Here is a 25,123-nt window from a genome sequence, read left to right as displayed (position 1 = left end):
CAGGGTTACTCGTGGTCCCTAAAGTCTCCAAAAGTAGATCAGGAGCCAGAGCCTTTAGCTATCAGGCTCCTCTCCTGTGGAATCATCTTCCTGTTACGGTCCGGGAGGCAGACACCGTCTCCACATTTAAGACTAGACTTAAGACTTTCCTCTTTGATAAAGCTTATAGTTAGGGCTGGCTCAGGCTTGTCCTGTACCAGCCCTTAGTTAGGCTGACTTAGGCCTAGTCTGCCGGAGGACCCCTCTATAATACACCGGGCCCCTTCTCTCCTTCTCTCTCTCTCGTATCCTATTACTGCATCTAGCTAACCCGGCCATTCTGGATGTCACTAACTCGGCTTCTTCTCCGGAGCCTTTGTGCTCCACTGTCTCTCAGATTAACTCATATCACAGCGGTGCCTGGACAGCGTGACGTGTGTGGTTGTGCTGCTGCCGTGGTCCCGCCAGATGCCTCCTGCTGCTGCTGCCATCATTAGTCATTAGTCATACTTCTTCTGTTATTATACACATATGATTATTGTCACACATGTATACTGCCAGGTATTAATACATACTTTCAACATATTGTACCGCAGTAACCAGAACTATAACTATAATATTATTACTTCCATTAATGTTGTTGTAAGATACTGTCATTACCTGCATATCTCTCTCTCTCTCTCTCTCTCTCTCTCCCTGTGTCATATGGATTACTGTTAATTTATCATGTTGATCTGTTCTGTACGACATCTATTGCACGTCTGTCCGTCCTGGAAGAGGGATCCCTCCTCAGTTGCTCTTCCTGAGGTTTCTACCGTTTTTTTTTTCCCCCGTTAAAGGGGTTTTTTTGGGGAGTTTTTCCTTATCCGCTGTGAGGGTCTTAAGGACAGAGGGATGTCGTATGCTGTAAAGCCCTGTGAGGCAAATTGTGATTTGTGATATTGGGCTTTATAAATAAAATTGATTGATTGATTGATTGACTTCATACTTCCATGTGTCCTTTGTGTTGTACAGCAAAGAGATGACACTAGAGAGCAAAATCAAAAAATTCTGATATCAACATAGATCAAACAGCAGTGACAACAGCACTGAAACAAATAACTGTCCTTGATGGAGAAGACACCGATATCCTGATTTAGCTGTTACACCTTACACCAGAGCGGCAGTAGCTCAGTCCACAGGGACTTGGGTTGGGAACCACAGGGTCGCCTCTTCAAGTCTCCGTCCAGACCAAAATATGGAGCGTGGACTGGTAGCTGGAGAGGTGCCAGTTCACCTCCTGGGCACTGCCGAGGTGCCGTTGAACAAGGCACCGAACCCCCCAACTGCTCGGAGCGCCTGTCATGGGCATCAATATGGGCATTTCTAAGGCTAAAAATTCAGTGGAGTGGCAGCTGGCGGCAGATGCTGTAAATGCTGCCACCTAAGACTGTTTCAGAAGTCAAGAAGTGGTCTGATATTAAGGTGTTAAGCAGCACAGAAATCCAGCAGCACTGCATGTGGCAGTCAGAACCCGCCCAAAAGCCACTCATCATCATTGGCCAGCAGGTCTTGCTGGTCCCTGATTTGCTCCCTCCGGAGTCTCCCATCCACCACATCCCCTAACGCACCGTGATCCCTGCTTTTTATACCCACCCATCAACTGATTGATTGCATGTGAAAAGGAATTCCCTGAATTGTAACTGAGGGACATCATTATTTCACAGACTGAAGTTCATCAGATTATCTAATGATTATAGAATACACCTGAGGAGTTCTTTTAAAATAAAGATATCTGCTTGTATTTAGTCTTCTAACTCGTGTTTTTATGTGTGCACACCAGGGACTATCCGTCGAAGACATGTTTATCCATTTTTGCAAGTGTCCACTTCATATATAAAACCTGAGAGGACAGATCTGTCTTTATTTTACACAATGATGTGTTGGTGACTTAGTGGATAGAGCAGGCGCCCCATGTACAAGGTTGTTGCTGCAGCGGCCCGGGTTCGACTCCAGCCTGTAGCCCTTTGCTGCATGTCTCTCCCTTTCTCTCTCCCCCCTTCACAATTCACTATCCTATCAATTAAAGGCAAAAATGCCCTAAAAAATATCTTTTAAAAAAAAGAAAAAAACTTTCAGTCCTGGAGGTTGCTGCTTGGCTGGAATAAGGTTGGAATAAGTTGGAAGATGCCAGGCTCATGTCTGTGTGTATGGAGCTAGAGCAGCTTAGCTATTATCTTAGCTTGGTATAAAGTCTGGTGGCAGGGAAATCAGCTGTCTCACTGGTCGAAGTTCAAAAACACACCTATCAACACCGGTAAAGCTCATTTAACACATTTTATCTTGTTTTTTAAATCCATTATCAACCAAAATATTAAAACGTTGTGGTTCTCCCGCAAAGTATTCTGAGCAGCTGGTTCAATACCTTGCAGGTGTATGAATTAAGAAAATCAGAGTGATACAGTAACATGCTAATTAGTCACCTTTAGCATTGTTGGAAGCCTTTATTTTGAAACTTGGAATGAGCCAAGTTACTGTAGCTGTTTCCACCTGCCACCAGTCTTTATGCTAAGCTAAAATGATTCCCTCCTAATACTAGCTACATCATAAAAGGATTCAGATTATTTTCTGTCAATACTCACATACTCATATGGTTATATCAGATTGTTAGAGCTTCATATTAACTAAACTTGTGCATGCATTTTTGAACAGATCAAGGACTGTAGGTTTTGTAACCCCCTCTTCCACTGGAGTTCTTCAAGAAAGGATTACTTCAGAGCCAGTGCATGAACAAAAAGATCACTTACAATGACCAATAATACATTTAACTTACATAAATTGGGGCGGCTGTGGCTCAGAGCGGGTCGTCCACCAATAGAAAGATCAGCAGTTCGATCACAGGCTCCTCCAGGCTGCATGTTGAAGTATCCTTGAGTATCCTTGTATCCCTGATACTGAACCCCAAATTGCTCCTGATGGCTGTTCCATCGGTGTGTGAGTATGTTAAAACTGAGTAGCAGGTGGCACCTTGTATGGTAGCCTCGGCCACCAGTGAATGAATGTATGTGTGAATGGGTGAACGTGACTCGTAGTGTAAAAAGCGCTTTGAGTGGTCACTAGATGAATAAAAAGGCGCTATACAAAGGTTCATTTACCATTTACCATTATATTGAACAAAATCTGAACCTTTACTGCACAGATGAGATTGAAATCAATTGTAAAGTTCTCATCTAACTCAAAGCAAGCAATTAAGTGCATTTCCAAATTGTAAACTGTTCCTTTAAACTTCTTTGGTTGTTCACCTACTGTAACTTGAACTGTTATTTCTATTCACGTTAGACCTTTGACGGATGAAAGTGAAAGCAAAGGGTGAATTTTTTTTTTTTTTTAAATTTTTTTTTTAAGTGGCACTGAGTAGAGTCCCAGTCTTGGAACCCACTGGCTATCAGTCTGATGACAACAGGCAACAAACAATATACCGGGAGATCTGGTGTAATGAGTGGATATCCGGGACAAGACTTCCTCTTTGGTGTGCCAGCCAATTTGTCTTATCTGAATAAACAGATGTCTGCATATGTATGCAGATAAATTAAAACAAACTAGAATCAAAACAACATGGTTGTACACTACCACAGACCATGCAAATTGCAGTTACAGTTTATGTCCATAACTGTCCAGACTCATATGTAGCCATGACAGTTGACAATGTTTCAAATACGGATGTGAATGCAAAGAAGCTACAAATTTTAAAATGTGGATGCTTCACACACATCTTCAACTTGGCACCACAGAAGATCTATATGATCAACACAGTTTCAAGATTAATGTCACCAATTCAGTATCTGATCAAATGTTTCCCGTCTTTTCCTGAGATATGATGCTGAGTAATGGCCAGAAAAGTGTTTTTGCAGAACATTATGAAATGTATGATTTTTTGAGTTATGGCCAAAATCATGTTTTTAAGGTCACGGTGACCTTGACCTTTGACTACCAAATTCTAATCAATTCATCCTTGAGTCCTAATGGATGTGTGTGCCACTTGAGATATCGCCTTCACAAGAATGAGACATATTCTATATTGAATCAGTTCATCCTTAAAGGGCCACTGTGTAATGTTTGGCATGGTTTATTGTCAATCTGAATCTGAATCTGAATATTCTACCCATTAATATGTTTATACAAGTGCATAATCGCTATAAAATAAAATTCGTTTGGTTTTCGTAGCCTTATAATTGTGCTTGTATATATAGCAAGGGCCTTGCTTTAGAGAGGTCGCCATCTTGCGCCGCCATGTATATACGGCAGACCGAGCGGACAATCCAGCCAGCCAGAGAACACGTTTTGCGTGTATAAATAAACCAACGAAAACAGCGGAAGGAAGGAAGAAGGAGGAGGAAACAGCAGAGAGTGTTAGTAGTTCGTCGATAGAGTAGTGAAAAGTTTTTTTTAGTTATAAAGTTTGCGAATGGACCACACTTACCAACAGGAGAGAATGAACCCGAACCGTCATCTGTGAGGAAAAGAAGATGCAACTTCACTCTTTGTGATGCACTCTCTATGCCGCTTTTCCTCCTGATGATATATCTCTCCAACAATGGTAGCATTAGCACCGAATCCCATTCTGTGCATTCAGCCTCTCTTCTCGCCCGTTCAGCATCAAACACATGGAGTTCCTCATCTGTATGCTCCGGCTCAAACGGGTATGGCTCTGGGTCTGTGTCCGCTACAAGAAACTCTTCAAAATCGCGTTCAAAGTTGTCCATTGCAGCTACTATAGTCCTGAGATATTGCTAGGCTAAATAAACAGCTGAGCTCTGTTTACCGGCTACGCTGTCAGTCAGTGTGCGGGCTGGAGGTTGGTGGAGCAGAGAAGGGAGGGGGTCCCCACTCGGAATGGTAAACGAGTATGTGTGTATGAAGTGTGTGTGTTACGCTAGAAGAGTCAGAGTTTGGGATGGAGTCTTTTACCCCTTGGAGTGTTACCGGAGTTTTTGGAGTGCTCAAATAAACTGGCCTTTTTCCCGAACGCTCCTCTGGTCTCCTGCTCGTGAGAGATTCATTACAATATTGTAACATGGTTTAGATTTCCAAATAAATATTCACCTCGGAGCTAGATAGACCTACTCCTGAAAAACTTGTGCGCAAGGCTTTTTGTCCCTACGAGGCCACCGTCATTTACCCGATGGGAGGGGAGAGCGAGTGAGCCCTGCAATCTAGAATTTGACCACTGATGTCACTGTTTTCAACCCATTTTACACAGTGGCCCTTTAACTCTAAAGGCCAAAACACACTGGTGCAGAACGGCATGCATCAAAACAGCTGCCCTTATTATTTTCTATGTACAACCCCACACTGGCAGTGGCTAGAAGTGGCTATTTCCATCTTTGCTGCATCTGAATTAAAAGCATTTTGTCCAACCTGCTCTGCTTGTACATACAAGCTCTCGTAGCAGCTCTTTTTCTCTCCTCCTGTGGCAGCTCAACTCCTTTTCTCGCCATGGATATAACAAGAACTCTGTTGCTGTCTCTCATGTGTGTCTAAGTATGGTTGAGGACAGACTCGTTATTAAGGTTGAGAAATATCCCTAAGTTATACGACCCACAATCTGGTCATTTTAAAGATAATTGCAAAAGAGGTATAGCTTGGCAAGCCATTATTCTGGATATTGTCGCTTTAGATGTTCAGTCAAGTTTAATTAGTGGGTGTCCACACATTTTAAGCTAATGCAGAGGTGAAAGAAGTACCGATCTTTAGGTAAAAGTAGTAATAACTTTGTGTAACTGTGTGGTCTTCTGTTGATGAGCTGCAGTGCAACGCTTCCTATTGGTGTTGGATGCAGCACTTGACGCACAACATATGATGCACTATGCCGCCAGTGTGTGTTCAGCTTAAGTGGATGTTTGTGCCAAATTTGTATAAATTGCAAAAATTTTAATTTAATTAATTTAATTTTAATTGTAAAAATTAAAAGATTAAAGCTAAATCGTCATCAGACGATAGCTGGTAGGTGCTGAGATTGCATTTTGCTGCCTATCCACACAGACTGTTTACCTGCCATTCAAACATGATTGGTCAGTACTACTCAAACCACAAATGGACTACATACAGGAAACAGAACACTTCTGAAACCAAAATCTATTTCCGTGGCCTACGAATTCTTCATACAGATGCAGATATCTGTTTAGAGAGATTAGTGGAGCTCTAGCTCAAATAAGGGATATATATGCTTGGAACCTACCCCTTTCCAATCCTTGTGTGTGTGTGTGTGTGTGTGTGTGTGTGTGTGTGTGTGTGTGTGTGTGTGTGAGAGAGAGAAAGAGATTTCTAGTCTGCCTGTGTCAGTAAGTGGATTTCTGTCTGCCAGGAGCTTACCATTATGGATGACACCTGTCAACTCCAGCCGAGACTTAAGGCCACTTCATGCCATGAATTAGACCAATTTAGCTGACCTGTAGTACTATGCTGCAAAGACCCATCAAAAACACATTCCCGCAACAGTTAAGTGAAGGAAAAAAGTTTTTTTCCCCCCACAGTGCTTTGGGAGTAAACCATCCTCATACCAAGTTCATTCCCATAGAAGCAAGAAAATATTTGGATATGTTTTTTTTTCTTCACAAAATCAACTGCCCAAGAAAAAGACAAAAAACGATCAAGGAACACAATGTTTCAAATACTAGGCCTTCCACGGACACATAATAGAAATACCCTACATGTCTTCTTGTTCTATGGAAAGCATATTGATGTCTCCATGATACCATCATGAAGTTTAAAGGGGCAGTTCACCCCAAAATGAAAAATACATACATTTTTCCTCTTACCTGTATTGAATGTAGTGTGCATCTACTAATGGACATGAGGCTCATTCTCGTGGCAGTGCCACATGTAACTTTAATGGCATCCTCCTTGGCTGAGCTGTAATGTTAGCTAGCTAACTGGTGCTAGGTAAGCTAGCAGTAGATGCATGTTTCCTTCTGCACGGTGATACAGTTGGTGGATATAGTTTGGTCAAAAGAAAATAGTTCCTACATAAAACTGCTTACAACATGATCTGTGAATTATCTTGAGTAACTAGGTCATGATTTCTGAAAAGAGACATTGCTGTTGCGTTTTTCAAATATTTGTTTTTGGTGCTTTGAGTACCTCAAGACAAGCTCCATCTAGTTCCATTATATAGATGAGAAGACAGACATCTCTATGGCTGATATCTCCAGCTCTGCAACTCACACCAAAGCTATCTAGACTGATAAACAGCACTACAGGTAAGAGGAAATATATGTATTTTTGATTTTGGGCTGAACTGTTCCTTTAAGTTAAAATAAAAAGGTATATAACATTACAAGGTGTATTTTATGGATTTGACTCCAATAGTTTACAACCATTAAATTAACAGCATATCTTTATCAATGTTCAATAAATCTCATGAAAAAAACAAACACAGTATTTTGTGTCTGACTTTAATGATTCTCAAAGATAGGATTTTTTATGCTTACAAGATCAGACATTGGAATAATTTCCTGATATTCCAAGTGTTAAGTGTGAGATGACATTCATTTACTGTGACCAACTATCATAAACCCAAACTTAACTTATCAACATTGCACTGCAAAATATATCCATATGAGGTTTGAAAACTTAAGTCACCTAATTTGAAGAAATTTACATTCACAATATCTCAGATCCCATCCACAGAAAAACATACATTATCATCTGTAGCTCTGATATAAAAATACAACTTTGGTGCCTTAATTTTACAAACAAATTCAAGGAAAAAAAAAAGAAACCACCACATAACCAACAGGAATAACTTAAATGACTTTCAAAATAGGTAGTCTCTTACTTAAATTACAACACGATCCCCGCAATCTCTTTGGTTCAGTAAGGCAAAGTGAAACAGCAACTTCCACAAAAGAGGCGAGTTGTCTATTGTTGTTGTTGGTCTGTGTTCCTTTTACACATACAGCTTCACCCAGAATTTAGGTCCAGCACCCCTCTGACAAACTCATGTGTTTACCGAGAACAGTTTTTCAGCTGGACAGCTCATTTCTTTCTTTTTATTAAAAAAAGATACTCTTTATTTGACCAAAGGACAACATTAATATAAATGGTAAAGAGAGAAAATTTCATCTAGGACTGTCATATCACATGGAAACAGAATTTAAAAAAACAAAACAAAACACTAGCTTAATAGTGTGAACCATGGACTGTAAATAATGGATGTAGCTACTGTCATCCACTGGTCTGTGGACTGCCGTTTTGAAGCCCCTAGTTTGGCATCTGAATGAGAAGCTGAGGAAGGACAATACCTGCAGACAGCCTTGTCACTTAAGCTGCCCTGACCTTATTTATGAGTTACTTTGGGCCTTATTAAAATGTGAACAGGTGAGTTATTAGTCATGCATGTACAGTTGTCATGAATGATGAAATTAGCTATAGAGTCTAAAACAGTTTTTTCTTCCAGGATGTAAAAATGTTTATTTCTGCTGTAAAGTTGGGCATTTTAACATGGGGATATTTGGGGATAGACTCTGCTTGGGAGCCGGCCTCAAGTGCCGTTCAGTAAACTGCAGTTTTTGGCACTTACACACCTGCTTCATTTTTCAGCCTCAAAGGTTGCTGCCTGGTGTAAACATAAGAAGGTACCAGTGTTTTGTTTTTAGTTTATTTTTTTATTCAAGTTAAAGGGTCAGTTTGCATAAATTACAATTATAATTTTACACCACTGTCTAGTGGCATCCATCCATCTACACAGTTTTGGCTTTATTTGTCCAAGCAGAGAGTCCTGTCTCCACCCCAATTCAATCAAAATTTGATTTTTTCAAAGCATTAAAATACGACATTTACAAATGTTAATAGAAACATACAGAAACAGTGTTCCTGGTATTCTAGATAATGCACAACACTAGTAGTTTTGGTTGAACTACTTTCTTTTTCAGACATAGTCCCTATAAAAACTTGACAGTGTCTTCTGTGGATTATCTAAAATAATGGGCACTATGTCTGGAAAGATTGCTGTTGAACCACAAAAAGAATTTAAATCTGCCCCATTGTACTGGAGTGGAGGCAGAACTCTTAAATTTGAGTGAACTGACCCTTTAAAGGTGCACTGTGGCGTTTTCTTGTTAACTAACAAGTTATATTTATAAAGGCTCTGACTGGCTCGGCTGTTTTTTCAAACCATCAATGAGCACAACATGGTTCAAAGATAAAATATGTAAATAGGTATAATAGTTGAGATGGTTAGATTTAGATATAAAACTGACTGTTTAGCTCAGAGATGTTATGGTTAGCTAAGGGATTAAAAATAGGTGGACAACTACAGCAGGATCCGCAAGGTCTCATGGAAGTTGCTTTTTCAAAGACTGCTATCCAAAATAAATAGCTGTCACTTCTAGCTCTATTATACATGTCAAAATAAGGCTAGTTTCATATCTGTGCCAGTCCTTTGAGGAGACAAGCAGGTAGTGTGTTCAAGCTCTACCTGGCTGCCATAGGTCAACAGAAGGAGAGAAGTTGAATATGTGTGCATTTCTGAATCCTCCACACAGAGATCTGCTGCAGGTCTTTTTGGTCCACCAGCCAGAACTTGAGCCTGAGCTCTTCCTCAGGGATGCAAGTACAGTCTATTTAACTACTGTAGCTGGCAATGCACACACACACACACACACACACACACACACACACACACACACACACATTGCTTTGTTGACATGTGCCTGTGTGTGTGTGTGTGTGTGTGTGTGTGTGTGTGGGGTCATGTCCAGGACAGTCAGAGCCACAGTCCAATTCAGGCTAAGACAAGTGGTTTCATTGCTGTGTGTGTGGGTGTGTGATCTCCTGCGTGGAGGCAGTGCAATCAAAGTGCTCAGTGTTCCTTCAACCTGTGAAGCAGAGACAAACATTAACACCATTGAGTTGAGTGTCATTAAGTTTTATAGTGTAGAGCAATGAGGTATATGAGAACTTAACTTGTTGTCCACAAAGGAACGCTGTTCTTTTTCTTTTAAAATTTTTGCTAAGTACATAAATCAAACTATTAATTATTATCACATTTTGTGTTCTAGCTTCAGTACATTGATTCATCTGATAAAGTTTTTGAAAATAATTCAACATCTGCATTCCACAGTAAGAAGGAAGGATCTTTATATTTTTTCAATGGTAAAGTAATTGAGGCAGCCTTTTCCATTACTCCCAAAGCACCCTATCCAAACGTGGAGGTGCTATAAAATCCCACATTTTTACACGAACCCTTGGCTAGATGGCAGCCAGTCCTGTAGCTTTCTTCATTCTCTGTTGAAGAACTCTGCTGCTGGTATATCAGAAGAGTAATCCTTCACCTTTTATTTATTTGCCAGGAAATGACTGGGATGGCTACCACAGTAACATTGATTAAATCTTTTTCATGTATGCATTTCATTCTGTGTTTCTGTCAAAACATTTTTGTTTCTGCCTTCACTTCAGGTTCATGAAATAAAATGTGCCTACTGAGACTGCTTGAGACGGGACAGTAATGTTTCTAGTACATAGACTTTATTTAGGCGTCCCTAATTCATCTAGTCTTTCACTGAATCCAAAATGATTCCTGCATCTTCCGCTGATGATCTATTGATCTCAATAAAGACATGCAATTCAAACTGAAACTGTTCACAAAAAGCAATGTCCTGTAGTAAAGATAGAATGAGTCGCCATCTAGTGGCACTTGAAAATAACCCTCTAAATTTTCAGTCAACCAAGAACATCCATAACAGTGTCCTGCACCGGTCCGATATTCAAGACCCGCTCCCACACCAGCAACTTGACATATGACCAGTTTGTCTACAACCCGACTCCATGGCCTGATCTGGAACTCCAAATCCTATAATAACCATGCAATGTTCAAATAACTTGTTTAGGCAGCACATTTAAAGAGATCCTATCGGGACATTTTATAAACAAGTGAAACTAAGATGAAGCTACAGTAATTCAGGAGATTTAAATCAATTTTTTTGGTTTATTCTCATATTAAGCAGCACATCTCCACAGTTAAAGAGCCTGTTAGTAACGCATCTAATTGAAGCAGCTCTCATATTCCAGCTGATGCAGAAGACAGAGCCGAGCAAGCAGTCAGAGGATTAAAATGTCAAGAAAATATATTAAATTACCATTATTATTATTATCATTACTATCTTATTTCATTATTTTTATTATCCAACACCCATGATCCAAACCTGTGTGTTCTTTGTTTAACCCAGAACTGAACCGGGAAGTAAAATTAAAGGGATAATTTGGATTTTTTGAGGTGGGGTTGTATGGGGTACTTATCCATAGACATTACATACAGTAAATGTCAGTTGACCAGCAGCTTCTGTGTTCAGTAGGCCTGGGATGATCAGTGATCAAATTGTATAGAGTGCCGAAATCACGCCCCTTCCGGTAGAGCTCATGGAACCTTAGATCGGAAAAAAATATGAATGGCAGTGAATGGGGAGAGCAATATTATCTTTTGTTCCCATTTGAGTTGCGACATGAAATCTAAATATGTTGTTAATGAATTTAAAACATAAATTTTAAGGTCAAGAAAGTCATACTTCGTGGTAAAACTATTGAGATATAAGCTTTTTAATTAGAAAGACTCATGAGTACACAGGAGGAGGTCGTGTATGTGACGTCATAGCTTTCACTCACTTCCTGCAGCTTGGCCTCCCCGCTGAAATTCCACTGTTTTATGATTAATCAATTTATGATTGAAGATGTCTGTGTGTTTTGTGCCAGGTTGCAGTGACTCCAAGCTGCAGGAAGCGAGCGAAAGCTATGACGTCACATACGCGACCGCCTCCTGTGTAGTTTTTCTAATTACGTTTTTTTCAAAAGCTTATTATCTCAACAGTTTTACCACAAAGTATGACTTTCTTGACCTTAAAATTTATGTTTTAAATTCATTAACGACATATTTGGATTTTATGTCACAACTGAAACAGGACCAAAAAATAATATTTCTCTCCTCATTCACTGCCATTCATATTTTTTCCGATCTAAGGTCCCATGAGCTTCACCGGAAGGAGCGTGGCTTCGGCACTCTATATTGGCGATTGGAGGGTTGCCAGGCGATTTGCTGGATATCAAGGCGATTTTGGGGCTCTACCGTGCATTAAGAGATGTTTTTTGGGGAAATACATGACGGTCTGAGAAGCCCCGTTTGCAAACAGACCTACAATCCATCTCCTCTCCTCTCCTCTCTCTCTCTCTCTCTTCTCAGCGGAGGGTGCCCTGTCAGCCCTGCCCTACTGAAGTTGGTGTGTTGTGTCTGTGGTTTGCCTTTACAGACAAAATACCATCCACCCACGGGTACCTGACCTGATGCAGAACTTTGATCCAAAATGGTATTCATGTCTATTCAAATAACTAGGTCAAAACCAGACAATTCTGCCATCATCTTATTAATGAAACTGAAAATGACAGAACAGTAGAATCAAAGGTATTTGCTGCTTGCTGCATATATATATAAATATATATATAACGGCGACTTTAATGATGACAAATGTCTGAGAGAAAATACTTTTTTATATTGCTTACATTAATTCCTGCAAATCCTACTTGTCACTCTTGTGTCTTGCAGGGATGCTACTATTACTATTAGTACTAATAGCTGGAAAAAACTGAATTTACAGGATAAATGCTGCAAGCACATACCGTAATGTATTCTGTGAAAATAAACATTTAGCTAGTACTAGTTTTCAATGTACTGTAGTGGAGAAAACTTTTTTGAAACTACAGCCCAACATTCAAATATAAAATCAAAATTATCCACAATGTGGATCTGTGAGATATAGGGTGTAAAGGACTGGAAAGAAAGAACATCCAACAGAAACAGCATGCTGAGTCAAATGAAGAGCAGGAGAAAAGCAGGACTCACTCTACAGTGGAGATGGGACGGGATTTAGTTGAGGTCAGCTCCTTTGTCACAAGCCGTAGCAGAAGCTGCGCACACACACACACACACACACACACACACACACACACACACACACGCACACATGCACATATTGTGGCATCACTATGAGTAGGACAGTAGTTTGATTTAAGAGTGTTGTTTGGTGCAACAGCTTAATGACAGCTTCATGACAAGCATTTAGAACTACTACTATTATTGTTAGTGATAATTCCTGTTGTTTATGTTTTTTAAGCACTCACCAACAGAGCAAGGAAGTCAGCAGTCATCAGCATGTAGAAGACCTGATCCCAGCCGCCTGCAGACAACAGCCCAGCCAGCAGGGGGCCCAGTGCTGCACCTGACAGCATTAACACAAGCAGCATGACAACATTTGAATGACCAATCTATAAGGATCTGGGACAGGTTGAACTACAAGTGAATCTTACATTTAATGGTTAATTATACATTTAATTGATAAATAACAGACATGATCACTACTAAACATATAATTAAGAGATGACGGTGGTGATATTTTATGTCTAATTTCCCAATTCCTTTGTGCCATAGAGCTCCATTGTTGTCCAAAAACTCGTAAAAACACATCAGTGAGCCAGATTGTTGCACTGGGTGTTGGAATGGGCGATATCTCCCTAAAAAATATCATGATATTTCAGGGTATTTTTGCAATAACAATATTCTTGACAAATTAGTAAAAAATATATATTTTATTACTAATTTAAGAAAATAGAATTGCAACAAAATACATTATACAGTTTTACATATCAAACAAACAGTTTGCCTTCAAATATTCAGTAAAAACTGAACTAAAATGATCTCTTATTTCTTTAGTTTGTAAACATCAACAGTAACTCAAGAGTGTGATTGAGATTCTGTATGCAATATTAATAGTACAACAAATACAAAAAAAAGTACAAATACAAAAAATGTACCCTGGAATCTATGTATATAAATCAACAGGTGATTTCCTATTGTGTTTTTTTCAACCTGGACCTTTATGCTCTGCCATTTCTCCTCTAATTGTTACGCTGTAACATGTAACAGGTTGTTCTGATATGATAACTATTGCACATTCACATATATGTAGTTTTTTGTCGAGCTACGAGTGGCACATAAGTTTACATTACCAAAAGTTTATGACAAAATCACTTGAGACACTGACTGCTGTGAAATGCTGTGCTGCTGCTGGAGCAGCCGCTGAATGAGTTCTCTCTAAGCGGTAAGTTGCTTAAGAGAGTCTGAGAAGTCCAGGGCTGTTCATAAAACCTTCAGGACGCCATCGTTTGTTTCACACTACTGAAGCTGCTTCTTTGTTTGGAACCACCGCAAAGTTGGTAATAATAATAATAATAGTACTTAACAGCCATGCTTGTCGTTGCCATGGGTAACAGTATGACGTCAATATGCCAACAAATCGAAATATCAGAGTATCACAAAATTAATTTTTCATATGATATTAAAAATCATACAAGTATTATTGTAAAAAAGTTATGGCACACCCCTACCTGGGTGACATGTTCCTTCATTACCACAGACTCACACACACAGTAGTTTATTTTGACTCAATCCCATAAACACTTAGCCTGGCGTTGCCAGACCCAATTCGCAAAACGCGAATGGGTTTGGACACGGAGTGTACATTTCCTCTATTTCAGAGGGGGTATCAACGGCTGTCACTCAAAGTGCCCCTTCACGCAACTGGAAAGACGGAAAACCAATCAGAGTAAACGAAACGTGTGACGTAGGTTAGCACAACGCCACTGTAAACAGACCAGCAAGCTGCAGCAGAGATAAGCTGTGATGATGTCTGGGAAAGAGTGTTGCTGTCTTTGCAGATTTCCTCCTCAATGTGGACTCCGAGTTGCATGGCTGTGATTCCCACCTTGGTGGCTTCCCTGACCTGCTCCTCCATGAGAGCAACTAGCGGAGAAACAACAGTAGCCACTGGGTTTTCACTGAGTCCCATCTTTTTCCCGATCAACGGAGCCAGTTGGTAAATTAAACATTTACCAAACCCCGTAGGAAGGACGGCAAACACATCCTTTTTTTCAATAAAAGCTTCCAGTGCAGCCGTTTGCTCTGCTTTCAAAGAAAATGTACATTCCAGTTCATTCGACACATTTACCATCGCAGTTTCAAAATCAGTAGCCATGTTGGTTGTTTACGAAATCCATTCACTCCGCTCCTTGTCCCTCCTATTCTGATGAAGCGCCCGCCGCAAAGTAATAAACAGCTGTGACTGGCCTGGTAAGCTTTAACCGATGCCAGAATGCGCCTTAATGATTACACGGCCAGACTGATCTGCAGAACGAAATAGAATATGAGCTCGCGAGATTAGGATGGTTTCACCAGGCTAATATACACTGTCCTGCAGCCCCAAATACTAACTAGTAGGGCTGTAGTCAACCAAAGAAAATCTTGGTCGACTAAAATCGCACATAATCTTAAACTAATTGATTAGTCGTGGAAATTTTTTTTTTTTAAATCTGCCCGTTATTTTTACTTCTGCGGTGGTGTGTCTGTCACTCTGCAGTTACACCTCCAAAGCACTAGTCAGGGGTGGAGGACTTTGTTAAGTGCTGTAAAGTTTAGTTCAAATCAAACTTCACTTACATAGTTGATTCAAAACACACATGAAATATGGCTTAATAGTAGGGATGCACCGTTTCGTTTCTGCTGCTGATTGAAATCTGTACTCACACAGCCTGCTGAATGATTTATTTTGCCTGCACAAAACTATTTTTAGTCGCAAATGCGAGTGTGGTGACGGACGGATTAAAATATCGCCACACTGCCGACATTTTACTCCGTCCGTCACCGCACTCTGTTTGATTGCATTATCAAAACAAGCTGCTATTATTCGGCCTTGCTTTTCACTTATTCCACCAAATACAGAATGTGTGTTTTTTTTTTGCAATATTCGGCCGAATATATTCAGTTACCAAATATTCGGTGCATCCCTACTTAATAGGGATTACGAGTACGCAAATTGGCTTCACTATAAATTACAGCATTGACAGACAAACACTTGTCTTTATCTGGACACATTTCCCCCACCAATACAACATGCTAACGTTATTAGCACAAGTCTATGGCGTTTTACACTGTATAAACTAGCCTAGCGTCTAGCGATCTTTTCCTGTTCTCATATAAAACCAGGGACAACAGCAACATCTAACAAAGGTAACGGCACATAATTTGGCTCCATTACAACTCACAACATTCACGGACAAAACAACTGTCTTATACTAAACACGTTTTCCAAGTAAATACAACATGCTAACGTTATTAGCGCCAGCCTATGGCATTTTACATTGTATACATTAGCCTAGCGGCGAGCGGAGATTTCCTTTGCTCATATGAAGCCAGGATAAATCCCTGAAGGATAAATCACACACGACTTAAAACGCTATTTTAGTGGAGGCTTTTCTGTCTTCACAATTTATTGTTTCTTATCTGTGAAATACAAGTAAATGCAAGCTTCGTTTCCACTGAGGGAAATGGTTTCAGCTTACAGAAACAGACAGGAGGTCTGCGTCACCGCGATGCTGAGCGTGAGGGTGGGCGAGTTCAACTTTCTGTCAACAACGGGGGTGTTTTGAAAACAACCTCATTTTCACAGGTAACTTTGCCTGTCCCCCCCCTCCGCAGGAAATAATGGATTAATCCTGGAAAGCTATTGATGTAGCACTTTTCTCCTTATTAAAGTAACATAGCGATTATTCGACTAATGAGAATTTGGTCAGATGAGAGCATAGCGACCAAATAATCGACTAGTCGACCAGGAGTCTACAGCCCTACTAACTAGAGCACCAAATGTGGATTAATCCACTGCTAAAATTAGCTCTGAATAAATGCACTGTTTTCTTCTGTTTAAGTAACATTTGATGAAAACGACAGTGACAAGCTTTTTGAGGAAATTAGTAAGCCTTTTAACAACTTAATATTATATGTTTTTTGTGTTTTGTTTTCTTAAAAGATGTACGTCTCTAGTGGAAAAGATACTGCAGGAGTGCTGAGAGGAGATGGTGAAAATCAAAACTAACAGTCCACTTCGAAATATTACGTCAACATCTCAAAACCTACAAAAACGCAGTCAAACAGGCAAGAATTTCCCACTTCAAAAAACTAATCTGACAATAAAAACAATCCCAAATTACTGGTTTTTACCCAAGTAAATGATTTTTTTAAATACAAATAACACTTTAGAGATGAACCACAGTACTGAGACAGCCCTTTTAAAGATTTGAAATGACATCAGGTGCAATTCAGATAACGATAAACTCACAATCTTGGTTTTACTGGATCTAACCGCCGCCTTCGATACAGTAGACCATCACATTTTATGAAATAGACTGAGGCACCTGGTCGGCCTCTCTGGTACTGTTTTTAACTGGTTTGTCTCTTGGCTTACTGATTGACACTTCTTTGTAAGTATGGATACTTGTTCCTCAGGAAGTTCCCCAGGGGTCAATTTTAGGTCCAACTCTTTTTAATCTCTACATGCTTCCCCTGGGGGACGTCATCAGGAGGCACGGCATCAGCTTTCAAAGTTATGCTGATGATACGCAACTGTACATCGCCGTGTCTCCTGATGACACAGGGCCAACTGATGCCCTTTTTAACTGCATTTTAGACATAAAGTCATGGATAGCAGTGAATTTCCTGCAGATCAACCAGGACAAAACAGAGGTTTTAGTCACTGGTCCTGAAGGACAGAGAGAGAGAAACTTTTACCAAAACTGCAAGATTTTACACCAACACAATCTCTAAAAAATCTGGGTGTGATTTTTGACTCTGAGCTCTGTTTTATTCCACATATTAAAAACATAACAAAGGTAGGTTTCTACCACCTTAAGAATATAGCCAGAGTCCGCCCGTTTCTCTCTCAGGCCATCACAGAGGTGCTGATGCATGCTTTTATCTCCTGCAGGTTAGATAATTGTATTGCCCTGCTCTCTGGTCTTCCCAAAAACAGCATCTCAAATCAACAATTATTACAGAATTCAGCTGTACGAGTGCTGACAAGGACCAGAGGGCGGGAGCACATTACACCAGTTTTAAAATCGCTGCATTGGCTCCCCGTGTGCTTCAGAATCGATTTTAAGGTTCTTAGTTTTTAGATGTCTTAACAGTCTTGGGCCTTCTTATTTATCTGACCTGCTTTTACCATATCAACCCTCGCGGACCCTGAGGTCCTCCGGCACAGGCCTTTTAACCATACCACAAGTTAGGACTAAAACACACGGGGAGGCGGCATTTAGTTATTATTTAGTTATTATTGTGGAACAACCCGCCGGAGAACCTCAAGGCTGCAGAGACTGTTGATGTTTTTAAAAAGAGGCTCAAGACTCATCTTTTTAATCAGGCTTTTAACTGATCTCTTTATTTATCTATTTTAAATTCCTTTTAACAGGCTTTTAACCGATTTATCTATTTGTTTTTGTTGTTTTTTTTAAATGCTCTTACGCTTCCTCTTTTTACGTTCTTATCTCATTTAATCTTTATCTTTTGTTATTTTAGTTATAGGTTTTAGTTTTGATGCATTTTATGTCTCTTTTAGATCATTCTTACCTAGTTATTAACTTAATTTTATGAGCTAAATAGCTTTTTGTTTATTTGGTTAATTTTATACCTTTTGTCTTATCCTACTGTTTTAGTCCCTCAGTTTTTAGCTCCAGTGTTTCCTCACGGGGGCCTACCACACTGAGAGTCGTTCCTGGTCTACCGATGGGGGTGCCGTCCCGTGGACAGCTCTGACCTGGGTGGCTGAAGGGCACTGCACCTTGGTGTGGAGCCACCTGTCTGCCTGGGTTGGGGTGGTCTCTGCAGCGGCACTCTCTGTGGCCGTGGACCGTGGGCCCTCTCAGTGTGGACGGCCCCCAGATGTGGCTTTTTCCTTGACTCAGGTCTCGGTGCTTGGCCATGTCTCTTTAGTGATAGCTAGTGTGTGTGGGTGTGAGCTTGTGTGTGTGTGTGTGTGTGTGTGTGTGTGTGTGTGTGTGTGCATGTGTATATTTATGTATCTCTGTGGGGTGGGAGTGGTGGGTTTTCTCTTTTCTTTTTTGTTTTCTGTTTTGGTTCTTTGTTGTTTTTAACCTCTGTGAGGCACTTTGTGTTACTGTTGTATGAAAAGTGCCATATAAATAAAGTTGATTTGATTTGATTTAGATGTTAGCTGCTAGCTTCTTCCTCTGCTAAGTTAAGTTGCCTAATATCTGCTGCTCGCAACTTTTAATCCCCCGGTGGTGGGTCAGCAACATAATAAGTAATGAAAATGTCACACTCGCCCCACCTATAGTCGCATCCTGACAGCTGTTCCTTTTACACAGACCTCGTTTCAGGGCTGTTACTACCGCCATTGCTGGCTCAGAGGTGAGAAACCTCTGTCCCCTCATTCCACAACTGTACCTTAACACAGAACAGCAAGGTGGCATAAAGGCCCCATTTTCCAGTCTTGAACAGGCAAAAAATGGGCCTAAAAGTGTGCTTGCTGGCTTCTTTATTGTGTGTGTTTCAGTAAAGGAAATTAAATGTCTGTCAATCAGTGACACTGACCTACAGATCCTGTGCCATCGATGATGGCAGTGACAGTAGACAATGCTCTGGCATTGCCTTTCAGGCTTTTGTGGGTCCCCTAGAGTCAAACGTCAAAACAGAGAGGTATGAGTGAGGGGGCACGTGCATATTGAGTTAACAATGAGGTACGAATTTAGTAGTCTGGAATTAGAGTTAAACACGCTTACCAAATCAGCAGACACTGCGGTTGTGATGAGGGCGTATGGTCCATTGACTAGGCCTCCACACACTAACAGCATGCCTGGGAAACACAGACTGATTAGTTTTACCTTGGTTTTCAGTTATGGATTTCCTACAGCCACCTGTGCTCTAATGTAACTGAGTTGTGCACCTCAAGCTGAAAATATGCAGATTTTTGATAAAGTTAATACTACTTTGGTCTGGAACAACGTGGTGTAGACATGGAGCAGACATGCTTCCCCAGATGTCAGTGTGCGTTCTGATAATTATACTGCTGCTCATCCTCAGCTGTATCATACTGTATCACTGACATTTACTGATCCCCTCCAGCACATTGTGAGGACAATGAGCCCCTGCTGTGACCATCATGAGCTCACTGTGTACAGCACATAATGAGCCGCTGAAGATCATTAACACTTAACCAATAAGTCTTTATGAGCTACCCTGTTAAATTAGGCCAGATCATGTGACCTCGTTTATCTGGATGTAGATAACAGCTGCATACACAGAGGGCCATTTTGCTCAAGTGTTGGTATGCACGATATTTATCAGGCTGATAAATTATCAGCCAATAATGGGAAATTTATATCATTATTTATAATTCCAAAAATGAAACTATAGGTGATAAATAATGCTGATAATACAATGCCACATTGCTTTCATTGACTTTCCAAGGGCAGCATCAACACATCCTGACACAGTAGATAACAGTACATACAGAAAAAGAATAACAACAAGTGCAGCATGCTGACTAGAGAACCAAACATGTTGCCAGTGTGGATGGCTTGCACAGCTTCAGAGGAAGACAACATGATAGTGCCGACGATCTGACCTCCACAACATGAGTCCCCACCACATCAGAAAACCAGGAATCCTAGTTCATCCTTGCAGCCAATTTTTCTCAGCACAACTTGCGGTGCAACAAAAAAATTCCCTGCAGCCCAAAAAGCATTTTCCCCATAGGCCACCACTGTAAAATACACTTATGTAAAACTGTTGACAGGACACCTCAAACTGCAATGTGTCAATTATGACTCTTTTATTCTGAATTTTTTGATCCATGCTGGTTTTATATTTGTAAAACCTTTCTCAAGCTGAGAAAAGAGTTTTAAAAATCCATGACTCCATCACAATGTAAAGTCTATCCACCGAATAGGAACTTGCAGGTTGGGCACATATTCAGTGGGCCACATTGAGCAGAAGTAAACCTAGAAGCTTGAAAATGTTTTTTGGTGTATGCACCAGGCAAGCAACTCCATTGGAATGAACAGGTCTATCTTGGGGTCCAGTATCTAGGTATTATTAAAATCTGTGAGTTAGATATGCCGCAGGACTGTCTTCAGAGTTGCTGTCTTTCCTGCAAATGGTCAGTGTCCGCCCAGTTAGCATGAGTTCACACAGCAGCAACAGCTCAAATCCAACAACGCATCTTTTAATGGTCCCAACAAACTCACAGCAAAAAGACTCAATAACCCACTGACATGTCTGTTTTGACACACTATGTTGATTGCACTCAATTGTAAGTTTTAGGCAAAATGCTCTAAAAAAAAAACCAAAGTTTGTTTGGGGAATTTTTTTGAATATACTTTACTAGAAAAAACAGATCACTTTTGGGTGAAATATTGTCAAAATTAGAGTGTGAATTGTTGAGTTTTGGCCAGAAACATGTTTTGTAAGGTCAGAGTGACCTTGACATTTGACCACCAAATTCTAATCAGTTCTTTGTTGAATCCAAGTGAACAGTTGTGCCAAAGTTGAAAAAAATCCCTAAAGGCATTCCTGAGAAATCACGTTCATGAGAATGGGACGTATATATGAATAGACAAAGCCAAAAACATAATGCCTCTGGCCTCAACTATCACCGGTGCCAAGGCATAAAAATGTAAAATAATTGGTTATCTTATCAATATTGACCATTAGAAGCAGGTAAAATCAGTATCGGCTGTAAAATATCCATAACGTGCACCCCTAGTGTTTTGTGTTGATGCAATATAACTCTAAGACAGTGTTAAAGAGACCTCAGTCAAGAGAAATAGAAACATTTTAGAACAAGAATCAATAGACTGCCTAGATACAGAACATGTTTACATCCGTGGGTTAAACACACATTTCAAACTATTTTTTAAAGACATTTTTTAGGGGAATTTTGCCTTTAATGGACAGGACAGGTAAGTGTGAGAGGGGGAGAGAGAGAGGGGGGATGACATGTAGCAAAGGGCCACAGGCTGGATTCGAACCCAGGCCGCTGCAGCAACAGTCTTGTACATGGGACACCTGCTTTACCCACTAAGCCACCAATGCCTTACATTTCAAACTATATTGGTTAGGCATTAACTAGGCCTGTTACTAAAAAAACCCTTTAAATGTTTGTTTACACTCATTATGTCACTAACTGTTTTCTTTAACTAATGAATCGTGGCTTATAAAATGTCAAAAACAACAAATGGCCGACACAAAGTCCTCAAACACTAAGTGGTTATTTCCGATATTTCATTTTGTCTGATCAATGGACCCAAAAACCCAAAGCTATTCATTATATTCAGAAAACCTCACTTTTCACATCTGAGAACCAGAAAAATGTTATGAGAATTGGTTCTTACCAATGGTTGGCCCCAGCCCAAACTCACTGATCATGGAGAAGCCATACAGCTGCAGCACAAAGAGAAAGCATAAACACACATTCATAATTCACATGTCTAAAGACATTAGCAGCAGCCTGTTACATTCAGCTGAAGTGCAAAGAGCATATCTGGATTTTGTTTTTTTAATTGTCTTCTTTGTGTATATCATAAACAACAGATGCTGTGTAACCTGGCAGTGTTCTAGTTCAAACAAAGACACACATTTGGCTTGCTTAAAGTAGCACACAGCAGGGGGAGCTGATGCAAAAAGAGGCACAAACACTTTCAGCAGGCTCCTGATCTATTTATCAATCATTTCTGTTCCCGGCTGGTGTCTATCATGCTACTTGCCACAGAATAGTGAAATAGACCTAATGAAGAAGTGCTAGAAGTCACTGAGCCAGATGTCTTGACTCTGACTTTGGACTGTGGATGAGCGTAGCAGTGCAGTGGAAACTTACTGTGGGAGCAGCCAGCAGCAGCATGACTGCACAGGTGGTGGCTCTCTTCCCCAGTTTATCAGATATCACTCCTGCCAAGATCCCACCTGTGGGTTCATACATGCACAAAAAGCCAGGATAATGTCTTTCATACTAACCATAATGCACAGAACCAAATTCTAAGTAAGTGACAGTGAGTGGACTGAGTGAGTGTGGGAAGAAAAATCCCGCCCCACACACACACACACACACACACACACACACAAAGGATACAAGGAAAATGTAAACAAAAGCACCTACCCACTATTCCTCCCACATCAAACAGGGTGGAGAGATCTCCAGCCTTCTTGGCATCTAGATGAGCTGTGACAAACACAGACACACACACACACAGACACACACACACACACACACACACACACACACACACAAAGAAACACAATTAATTTACTGTTTGTGACACAGTGTTCTGTCTGACACATGAGCGGTGGTAGTAAAATATGAGGGTTGGTCTGCCTTCAATCTATATGGCACAATAACAATGTGACATTACTCAGGCAGCCACAGAGAGCTGACAGGCTGAGGTACTGCGTCATCTTGGTGATCATATTACTGATAATGTTGCAATACTGTATAAACATGCTAAGTGAAAGGCCTGCTTAACTCTGTCTTCACATTAACTCAAGTCTTGATGATGGGTATTTCAGGGGGACCTATTATGCTTTTCCATATTTTGTGTCCTATTTTGTGTTGTGAAGGATGTTCAAAATCAACATGGCCAAAGTTTCGAGTAATGAGGTAAAAACCTCTGGTTTCCTTCCGTTTTGAACACTCCCTTTCCAATCGACTCAAGTATGATGTCATAATGTGCCGGATCTAGTGCAGTCACACTGCTTCAAGTGTTTACATTATGTAGCCTACACTGCTGCATGTAGCTACATGCTAACGTCAGGGAAACATGTAATCTTGGTTGCCGATGTTGCAAATTTCCTCCCAATTTTAGATCAGATTCCTGCTGGAACATGTCCTGGAGTAAAAGCCAAAATATAACGCCCTTTCTTTTTATTAAATGAAGATTTGTTTCGAACCTAGAACTGGATTTGAATGACAGTCCTATAACAATGCCCCTAGCACAAAGCCAGCTCTACAAAGAAACTGATTTCCACTTTGGTGTGGAGGAACCTGACTGGCTGACTGTTCAAATCTATGGAACTTTCTTTGTTTTATGGAGGGGATCTCCGAGTTTCCAAAGATACCTAAAAACAGTGCATTCAGAAAATATTCAGATCCCCCTCACTTTTGTCACTTTTGTTATGTTGCAGCCTGATGCTCCAATCATTTAAATTCATTTTTTCCCACATTAATCTACACTTAGTACCCCATAATGACAAAGTGAAAATAGAATTTTAGAATTTTTTGCAAATTTATTAAAAAGGAAATACTGAAATATCACATTGGCATAAGTATTCAGACCCTTTGCAACAACAAATTCCGCTCAGGTGCCTCTCAATGCTGCACTGAACGTTCCCAAGAGCATAGTGGTCTCCACAATTCTTAAATGGAAGAAGTTACAGAAGGACAACCATCACTGCAGCCCTCCACCAATCTGGGCTTCATGGCAGAGTGGCTAGACGGAAGCTTCTCCTCAGTGCAAAACACATGAAAGCCCGCTTGGAGTTTGCAAAGAAGCACCTGAAGGACTCTCAGACTGTGAGAAACAAGATTCTATGGTCTGATGAAACCAAAATTGAACTGTTTGGCCTCAATTCTAAACGTTATGTCCGGAGGAAACCAGGCACAGCTCATCGTCTGCCCAGTACCATCCCAACAGTGAAACATGGTGGTGGCAGCATCATGCTGTGGGGGTGTTTTTCAGCAGCAGGAACTGAGAGACTGGTCAGGATTGAAGGAAAACGGAGCAAAGTACAGAGAGATCCTCAATGAAAATCTGTTCCACAGTGCTCAGGACCTCAGACTCGACTGAAGATTCACCTTCAAACAAGACAATTACTTTACATAACACAGGAGTGGCTTTGAGACAACTCTGTGAATGTTCTGGAGTGGCTCAGCCAAAGCCCTGACTTGAACTCTATTGAACATCTCTGGAGAGACCTGAAAATGGCTGTCCACCGACGGTCCCCATCCAACCTGATTGGGCTTGAAAGGATTTCCAAAGAAGAATGGCCGAAAATCCCCCAATCCAGATGTGCAAAGCTTGTTGCGTCATACCCAAAAAGGTTAGAGGCTGTAATTGCTGCAAAAGATGCTTCAACTAAGTACTGAGTAAAGGGTCTGAATACTTATGCCAATGTGACATTTCAGTTTTTCCTTTTTAATAAATTTGCAAACATTTCTAAAATTCTATTTTCACTTTGTCATTATGGGGTACTGAGTGTAGATTAATTTGGAAAAAGATGAAT

At 40.5% G+C, this 25,123-nt stretch overlaps 1 protein-coding gene across 1 annotated transcript in view; it reads right to left on the bottom strand.

Moving 5' to 3' along the window:
• Positions 1 to 9,702: 9,702 nt before the first annotated feature.
• Positions 9,703 to 25,123, bottom strand: part of slc37a1 (solute carrier family 37 member 1) — a 90,020-nt gene continuing 74,599 nt past the window's right edge. The window contains exons 13-20 of the mRNA XM_049594851.1: positions 23,004 to 23,066; positions 22,725 to 22,810; positions 22,243 to 22,291; positions 19,630 to 19,703; positions 19,442 to 19,520; positions 13,126 to 13,223; positions 12,848 to 12,912; positions 9,703 to 9,836 (exon numbers count right to left, since the gene is read on the bottom strand). Of these exons, the coding sequence (XP_049450808.1) occupies positions 9,821 to 9,836; positions 12,848 to 12,912; positions 13,126 to 13,223; positions 19,442 to 19,520; positions 19,630 to 19,703; positions 22,243 to 22,291; positions 22,725 to 22,810; positions 23,004 to 23,066 (530 nt within the window). The 3' untranslated portion in view covers positions 9,703 to 9,820. The remainder of the gene's footprint in view (positions 9,837 to 12,847; positions 12,913 to 13,125; positions 13,224 to 19,441; positions 19,521 to 19,629; positions 19,704 to 22,242; positions 22,292 to 22,724; positions 22,811 to 23,003; positions 23,067 to 25,123) is intronic.

This window comes from Epinephelus fuscoguttatus, linkage group LG13 (genome assembly GCF_011397635.1).
Source record: "Epinephelus fuscoguttatus linkage group LG13, E.fuscoguttatus.final_Chr_v1".
Lineage (NCBI taxonomy): Eukaryota > Metazoa > Chordata > Actinopteri > Perciformes > Serranidae > Epinephelus > Epinephelus fuscoguttatus.
The sequence above is the reverse complement of the archived record's forward strand: the minus strand, read 5'-3'. Positions and strand labels throughout refer to the sequence as shown.